The following is a 9,074-nucleotide window of genomic DNA, read 5'->3' on the forward strand; positions in this document are numbered from 1 at the left end:
CATTTACAATTTTGACCCTCTGTGGGGGAAATACCAGAAGCAGTGAATCCATCACAGCATATCTTGTGTTTGTGGAAGTAATGGAATATGAGAGATATTTCGGATTTTATGATCATTTTTGTTATTTAAAACTTTGACCCTTTGAGGGGAAGTACCAGAAAGAATGATTCGATATCCAACATCTTTTTTAACAGATCTACTGTTGATAAAAATATTAAGATGTGCCAAGTCTGAATGAAATCGGATGTAAATTTCGCGTTATATGAGCTTCATGGATATTCAAAATGTTGATTCTTTTGTGGCGGAGGTAACAGATGGAGTGGACCGATGTATCCGATCTTCACAATATATGAGCTTCATGGATATTCAAAATGTTGATTCTTTTGTGGCGGAGGTAACAGATGGAGTGGACCGATGTATCCGATCTTCACAACAGACCTTGGGCTAATAAAAATATTGTGATGTGTGTAATTTGAAGACAATCGGGTCATTACATAATATTGTAAAAGAGTTGTAATTATTCAAAATGTTGAAAAATTTTTTGGGGAGGTACTTGATGGAGTGGACCAACATTGTCCTTTGATGCAAATATTAGGATTTGCAAAATTGAAGCGGGTTTTTTGACCCTAGGTCTTTTTGGATCAAATTTCAGGATATTTGGAGTCATTCTAGCGGTATCCGTCCGTCCGTCTGTCTGTCTGGCTGGTGCGTACGATACCTCTCGAAGGGAGTATTCTATTTGGTCCAAATTTGGTGCGTCGTAATATTATTGTCAAACTCAGATCGAGTTCGGAGATGGACAATGTCGGTTCGCTCCTTCTGGTACCTCCCTAAAATGTTCATAGGAAATAATTTACCTAATAGAAGACATTGCAATTCCCAATATTTGTATCAGTATTAGGTCAGGTACGAAAATGAACAATATCGACCCACTCCATCAAACACCTCCCCCACAATGGGTCAAAATTTTGAACAATTATAACTCTTATAAAATTTCGCACATCCCAATAGTTTTACCCACACAAGATCTGGCGAGATTAAATATATCGGGCCACTCCTTCTGGTACCTCCCACACAACGATCAAAATTTTGAAAAATAATATCTTTCAGGAAATCCGTAATAAGTTCCCGATTCTCTTCACATTTCACACCTTCCACTATTTTTAATAACAAACGATCTGGTGTGATGATGGGATATATCTGTCCACTCCTTTCAGTACCTCCCCCACCAAGCAGTGAACATTTTGAATAATAATATCTCTCCTAATACGTGGACTAAACATCAGCTTCATTCTTAACTTCACACATTCCAATATTTCTACTAACACAGGATCTATTATGAAGATTGTAGATATCGGCAAATTCCTCCTAGTACCTATCCCATAAATGCTTCAAAATTATGAATAACAGAAAAAGTATCCGCTTCTCTTTAAATCGCATACATCCTAATATTTCTACTAACGAAATATCTGGTGTAAAGATGAAATATATCGTCCCACTACATCAAATATCTTCCCCAAATACTCAAGAAACATCCGATTTTCTTCAATTTTCACACATCCCAACATATCTTTCGACACAAGATCTTGTTGGAAAATAACTGATATTGGATCATCCTTTCTGGTACATCCCCCTCAAAGGGTCACAATTTTCTATATTTATATTTCCCATAATTTTGTGAAACCTCTGATGTGAATATGGAAGAAATTAGTCGATGTAGTCCAAATTTGGCACGTTGTATCACATTTAGGTCAGATGCAAAATTTCAGACATTCAAGGTTTTATATATTATTCGATCTTTTTTGCTTCTTCGGATTATAGGAAAATGTTTACCTTTTACACCAACCTTTCATTTTGATGTCTACCGATAGTAAAATCATTGCCCAATGAACCCACATCAAATTTTTCTGTCCAAAACTATTTCAACGTCTCCATATGTAGACCCTAGAAACCAACAGTACCTTCAATATCTAATTTCAGATCTTTCCTTTCATCGAATACCAAATTTAGTACCCATATCCGAAACAATCTACATCTCCCCATTCTAGACATCTACAGTGATCCAAAATTAGTACCATGTAGTAGTTTTCGACCTGTTGCAGTACCCATTTCTGAAACTATCACGAGATCCCAACACCAGCTACCAACAGAGACCTCAATATCAAATTTCAGGATTCCAGCTCTATTCCTTCACCCAATACCAAATTTAGTACAATTTAGTACTTTTCGTATGAATATAGGACGCATTTCGAAAACCCCACCCATTTCTTTACCACAGCCACCAACAGACAAAACATCCATATTAAATTTCACGATTTGAGCTCTATCCCTTCACCCAATATTACAACACTGGTAACCAGATAACAATATCCGTATCAAATTTCAGGATTCCAGCTCTATTACTTCACTCAATACCAAATTTAGTACCACTTAGTACTTTTCGTACAAATATAGTATGTACTCCCAAACCAACGCAAAATCCCAAACACAGATACCATCAGTAATCTAAATATCAAATTTCAGAATTTGATCTCTAACTTTTCACTCAATACCAAAAATAGTACCGTTCAGTACTTTTTGTACAATTATAGTACATATTTCCGGAACCTCCTCCATATGTCCAGGCTACACATGAACAGCGTCCCTAATACCAAATACCAAATTATAGATTTCAACCCAAGTTCACCCAATACCAAATTGTTCCAAATATAGTACTATTTAGTACTTTTCGTGCGCTTGTAGTACACATTTGTATTAGGGTCCCACCACTTTATTACAAACCTAGCACCACCAACAGAGAACCTAATACAAAAATTTAAATATTTCAGCTTCATCCGTTCACCATAAACCCAACATTTCCAAATTGAGTATCATTTAGTACTCACATTTTTTTGTCATTTAGTGCACATTAAACCGAACCTTTCCAAATTGAGTACCACTTAGTACTCACACTTTTCTTCACTTAGTGCACATTTCCAAAACCACCTTCATATATCAAACTTACTTTCCAACCTGGATTCTCATACCAAATTTAAAGTTTTTAGCTCTATCCGTTCACATAACACCAAATGGTACCATTTTTGAACTTTTCGTAAGCTTAAACTCCTAATTTCCTAAAACTCTTGGTACGTCTACCCTGCTCTCCATCAGTGACACTCATTCCAAATTTCAGCTCATTCGGTTTGTTCAATAGAAAGCGTTAAATTTTTAGTACTTTTTAGTACCAATTTCCAAAAACTCTGAGGGCATCTATCGGGTACCGAGTGAAACTTTTTGACTTGTTTTTTTTGTTTTTTTTTTTTTAAATATTTCTCAAGAAGAATTTATGAAATTCTACGTAAAATTTGGAGTTTTGACTACAATACCTCGTCTCATTTCTTGTATCCCAACACTGTGCCACCGCTGCTGTCCCAAAACCAAATAATGCCAATTTAGATTTAAAGTTTCGTGCAATTTACACTCTTTGCGTCAACGAATTAAAAATTTTTTTGGAGAAAAATAAAACGTTTTTAGATTTCACACTTGTTGTTGTTTGACCGGCAATGGATGAAGGGAACTTCTGCAACACTTATCACACAAATAGTGAGACATTTTCAAACACAATTGCAATTTTCATTGCATTCAAAATCGTTTGCGATTTCCTTCAATTGTTGTTCATTTTTGTGCTCTCTTCGTTAGTTGGCCGTTTGGAATGGCATAAACGATCTAACACCTCACAGCCATGACAATTCGTTGGTCGATTTTTTGTTTTTGCAAAGTGGTCTTTTTAAGTTGATACATCACCCAGAGGTGTTAAACTAACAATAACAAGTTCAGCCGATTGCCAGAAGCTACAAACAATTGTGGAATACTAGAAGGACTAACAACGAGGTAAGAAATTGAAGGGGGGAGGGGGGAAAGAGCAGTAATACGCAATTTCTTCCTCTTTCGTGTAACTAGAAGTTGTATATACCCATCGAACCAAATGCGTTCGACACGTCTGCTCTGAAGTATAGTCCGAAGCATCTGTTCGAGGTATGTCCGAAATATACCAATTTAGCTGACAGATATTTATTTTGTTTTTTCTCTTCTGCATGTGTGGTAAAATTTGTTAAAAAAGAAGCAAAAGAGATAATAAATGGAGGGCGTCTCTGTCTCTCTTTTTGAGAAGCATTTTGTGCTTATATATTGGGGATTTCGATTTCGGTTCGGACTTCAGACTTTCATCCGACGGTCACCTGACAACCGACAACACATCAACCCCTAATATAACTTTCGATCAGAATTTGGAGAGAATACGCATCGGAAATCAGAAGTTTACAGCCTGTTCCACGATCTCGAAAGAAAATTTGTGCGAACGAAGGCTACTCACTCACTTTCGCATAAGAATGCGTTCCACTAACTTTCGTTCTTTCTTTCGCATAGCCTTACGTGATTCAGTGTTGCAAAATATTTTTTGGCAAAATTAATCGCGAAATAAGGCAAAAAAAGCGCCAAATGTCTAATTTAAACGCGAAAAAGCAGCAGTGGCTCTGTCTCAACTGACAGTTCAGTTGTAAACAAACAAATTGTAAATAAACAAACAAAATAAAATTTCTAGTGATTGAGTTCAGATTATTTGTGTTCTTAAAAAAGAAAAAAATGAATATTTCTGTGGCCCTGTTTTTTATGGATGATGAGGAGGAGGTACAAAATGTGCCACGGAGGCATTTAAGAGATGCTTCGAATTTATTTGAAGTACCTAACAACCAGTAAGTATGATTGTATTTTTACATTTTTGAAATAATAAAAAATGATTTTTTCTAGGTTTGTGGCCAATTTTCGTGTGTCGAAGGAAGTTTTTCGGGCTCTTTTGGATATGATGGAAGAGAAGTGGGTGGCCGGTTGCAGAACTACCCAAATCCGCCCCGATTTAAAACTTGGCACATTCTTGCGGTTTTTGGCAACAGGAAGCTACCAACAGAATCTAGGGAACGAAGCCTTGACTTCAACAGCGAAGTCGACAGTGAGCAGAACCATTGCGGAATGTCTGCAGATTTTTGAGGACCACATTTGCGGCCAATGGATAAAAAAGCCGACACTTACAGAGGAACGCAACACAATGGAGGCTTTCTATGAAAGAACAATGTTCCCTGGAATTGTTGGATGCGTTGATGGCACGCATATCCGCATCAAGTCACCAGGGGACGAATTGAAAGCCCTTTACTATAATAGAAAGGGTTATTATAGTATAAATGCAATGGTGGTAAGTAAATACATTTATCGTAAAGCGATTTTAAAATTATTGTGTTTTTCGAATTAGATATGTGACCATAAAATGCGTATAACATTTGTCGACGCTAGACATCCCGGAAGCAACCATGATGCATTTGTATGGGAAAGGAGTGATCCAGACAAGTGTATGCAAAGGGAGTTTGACAATGGAAAACGAAACTTTTGGATTCTCGGTGAGTAATTTGTATACATCTTATATCATAATACATCAATTACATTTGTGTTTTCTTTTTTATAGGGGATGGAGGATACAAATTGAAGCCCTTTCTTATGACGCCTTACCGCAGCCCTAGAGATGTCGCCGAGAAAAAATTCAATAAGAGACATGCTAGTGCGCGTAACGTCATTGAAAGGTGCTTTGGGGTCCTAAAAAACAGATTCCGATGTATCATCGGATCTCGGGGCCTTCATTATGACGCTGCAAAGGTAGTGCAAATTATAAATGCATGTTGTGCGCTGCACAACATGTGCATACACTACCGATCTGAAGAGCCGCCAGGTGATGTTATTGATGATGATCTGGAAGACGAAGTGGATGACAATAATGATCTTGAAAGCAGAGCTGACGCAATAAGGAGAAAAATTGCAATAAATTTGTAAAATTAAAAGAATTTTTTATTAAAATAAAATAATATAAATTAAAAATTAAAAAATTAGTTTAAATTATTATAAAAGGACTATAGTGAATTGTTTTGTGAATTGTTTTGCAAAAAAGTTGATAGAATTGCTTCTATAGACTTAAGCATTTTTGTTTGGGCCTCGGCACAATCTGCCATTCTCTCTGCAGCGTCAGCCATCCTTTTGCTTGCATCTGCTTGCTCCTTGGCTATTGCATTTGCCTGCTCGACCAGCCGCAATTGCCGACGGATAAGAGGTATTTGCTCTCCGACGTTGGAACGTTTTTTTGCTGATGATGTGGATGGAAAATTATGTTGTGATGTGCATTTGAATGGGGGTGATTTCTGCACGGTTTGATGTTCCATGTGTTGACGAGGGGACGTTGTTTGTTTACGTTGGTGTTGCTGTTGGGTCTGTGTTTGTTGTGTGTGTGCTGACTGTGTCTGAGTTTGTTGTGTGTGTGCTGACTGTGCCTGTTGTTTTGCAGTTTGTGTGTAGAAATGGGGTGAGATTTTTTGTCTTTTGGCTGGTGGTTGGTATTGTTGAGTTGTGATGGTACAGGTTTTTACGTTTATTTGTTGTTGTTGGGTATGTGATTCTGGGGAACTGAACTGTCTGGTAGGTGTTACCACTGCTACGGTCTTGGATGGTCTTGATGGTGTGGTATCCAATGCCTCGAAGCAGTAATCTATTTCGTCCGCGTAGCCAAAAGTTTTACCACTTGGTGCTGCGGACTTCGACAAGAAGAGTGTCCGGTCAATTGCTGTTTCCAGTTCCGTTAGGCACTCAAACCGGTATAAACCACCACCGGTACCTTGCAGCCCTTTTTTATTTTCCGCAATTTTCTTTTTGGTGCGGGACTTTAGATCGGCCCACGTCTGTAAATAGTAATGCCGGTCAGACAAATAGATCGTAAGCCGAGTTTTCTGACTTACCTTTTTCCACTCTGCAATTGTGCGGGAAGGAGGACCCATGGTATTTAATTTAAAAACTAACTTCTTCCAGTGGTCCTCCAGGGATTGCCTGCTGCTTCCAAAAATTGGCACTCCTCTGGCAAACTCGGGATTCTCCTCCATATACTCAACTAGTGCCCGCAGCTGTGTAGTTGATGATTTTTTCGTGCTGGAATTGAGAAAATAAAAAAATATATTTATTGTTCCCATAATAAATTGGATTTATTATTTTTACTTACATTTTTGTTTCCATTTTCAATTAAGCAATGTTTATGTTTTAAAACAGATTTTCCTTAATTGTTATCGTACGACAGCAAACACACAAGTGACTGATTTTGACATTTGTGTTCGCATGCGTACGAAAGAAAAAAGATAGTGGAACGCAAAATTACACTGAAACGCTTACGTTTTCGTTCGCATTGATTTTCGTGCAAATTTTCGTTCTGATGGATTTTAGTGGAACGGAAATCAGCTGTTTGTCGTGTAAAAGTTGTGCGAACGTGTTCTTTCGATATCGTGGAACAGGCTGTTAATCTGACTTTCGGTTTGAAGTTGGATCGAACACGGAAAGTTTGGTCCGCTGGGTATGTGTTCGATGCTATAGGAATGTTTATTCTTAATATTGCCATATTTTCCATAAAAGGACGATCTAAGAGTCTCTATTTTGTTGAACTCCATTTTCCATTGTATTCCTCTTGAAATAATTGAAATCCTCAAGACTAGCTTACACATCATGTTAGAATGAAATATGATGTGAGTTTTTCCATACATATCTTTAGAATTTTTATAACATACTTTCAGGCGCTCCTAATGAAACTAAACAGAAATGCTATACTACATTGCATAAACGAGATATGAGGAAAGGTTGGGTAAAGGTTGCAAATTCGAACTATCAGTGTACTAAAAATACAAAAATGTCCTAAGAATTCAATCCATTGTATTGGTCAAACAGATAGAGCTAGAATTTGGAATAAGGTTTGCTGATGGGGTGTAGGATAACTGTTTCAAATGTTTTTTTTTGGAAATTCGAACCATAAGTTGGCTAAAAGTACTTAAAAGCACTACATTTGTTACCATTTAGTATTATGTGAGCGGATAAAGCTAAAATATTAACTTTTGATATAAGAATTAAGTTTGGGACGTCCGTTTCACATAAAAAGGAGGTTTTGGAAATGTGTACTAAGTGTAAGAATAAGTACTAAAAGGTGCTAACTTTTTAAAAAAAAATGGTTTTGGGGCGAGTAATTTTGAAATGTTGGTATTCAGGTCACTGCGGGGGGGGGGGGGGGCAGCGTTGAGATAAGAATGTGGTTTTGGATATATGTACTAAAAAAGTACGAAATGTAATAAATTGCACTAAATTGGGTATATGGGGAAGGGATAGATAGTTGGAATTCTGAAATTTGGAAAGAGGGTCACTGGTTGAGTGTAGGAAAGATACAGGGTGAGATGAAAAAACTGCAATCAACTTCAGACTGCTGTCATTTCTAAGCCATTCGTCCGTTAGCTGTTAAAATTATTCTAGTGATAGTTTATTATATTTTTTACAATCGTACAAAAGCATTTTGTTGAGAATTTTCCAGAAAGAAAGTTAATCGTGATGGAATTCAAGCGTGATAGTTTGATTTCTTTATATTTGGCTGGAAACCCACAAGTGGCTATCGTTAGAGCACTCCATCATTTAAATGTGAATAAATCTTTTGTGTCTCATACCATCGCTCGTTGCCGTGATACTGGTAGCGTAGCCCGACGTCAAGGAAGTGGACGGAAGAAAACAGCAACATCAGCAGAAATGGTTCGAAAAATAAAGAAGCAACTTGCTCGAAGCCCGCGTCGCAGTGGCCGAAAAATGGTAATACTCCATTCGACAAATATTGAAAAATTAACTCGGGGTGAAGCCATTGAAATTACAAAAAGTGCAAGAACTTACACCGCAACAGAAAGAAAATGGACTCAAAAGAGCTAAAGAGTTGCTTCGCTTGGCCGAAAGTGGTGAACTGCCGAATTTAGTCTTCTCCACTCGTTGTCCAGCAGTTTGTAAACAAACAAAATGATTGTGTTTCCTTTCCAAAGAGGTCAGCTGAAAATGTGCACCTTCGGTTGGCCACCAGAACTCAAGCGCCGGCCATGTTGATGGTGTGGGCCGCCATAACAGCCGATGGTCGCTCTCCGCTAGTATTAATCGAAAATCGCATGGCATCAGAATAAATGCTGAATATTATCGCGAAAATATTCTGGAGGGTGTATTAA

At 37.6% G+C, this 9,074-nt stretch overlaps 2 protein-coding genes across 2 annotated transcripts; one reads left to right on the forward strand and one right to left on the reverse strand.

Moving 5' to 3' along the window:
- The first annotated feature begins 4,305 nt into the window (after positions 1 to 4,305).
- On the forward strand, positions 4,306 to 6,518 carry LOC131801414 (putative nuclease HARBI1). Its single transcript, XM_059120157.1, has 4 exons — positions 4,306 to 4,730; positions 4,786 to 5,224; positions 5,282 to 5,426; positions 5,492 to 6,518. The coding sequence occupies exons 1-4, from the start codon at positions 4,621 to 4,623 to the stop codon at positions 5,851 to 5,853; spliced, it is 1,056 nt and encodes a 351-aa protein (XP_058976140.1). The 5' UTR covers positions 4,306 to 4,620; the 3' UTR covers positions 5,854 to 6,518.
- Positions 5,847 to 7,352, reverse strand: LOC131801415 (uncharacterized). Its single transcript, XM_059120158.1, has 3 exons — positions 7,064 to 7,352; positions 6,807 to 6,993; positions 5,847 to 6,749 (listed from the first exon to the last, which is right to left on the reverse strand). The coding sequence occupies exons 1-3, from the start codon at positions 7,075 to 7,077 to the stop codon at positions 5,931 to 5,933; spliced, it is 1,020 nt and encodes a 339-aa protein (XP_058976141.1). The 5' UTR covers positions 7,078 to 7,352; the 3' UTR covers positions 5,847 to 5,930.
- Positions 7,353 to 9,074: the final 1,722 nt, after the last annotated feature.

This window comes from Musca domestica, unplaced genomic scaffold (genome assembly GCF_030504385.1).
Source record: "Musca domestica strain aabys unplaced genomic scaffold, Musca_domestica.polishedcontigs.V.1.1 16, whole genome shotgun sequence".
NCBI classification, from domain to species: domain Eukaryota; kingdom Metazoa; phylum Arthropoda; class Insecta; order Diptera; family Muscidae; genus Musca; species Musca domestica.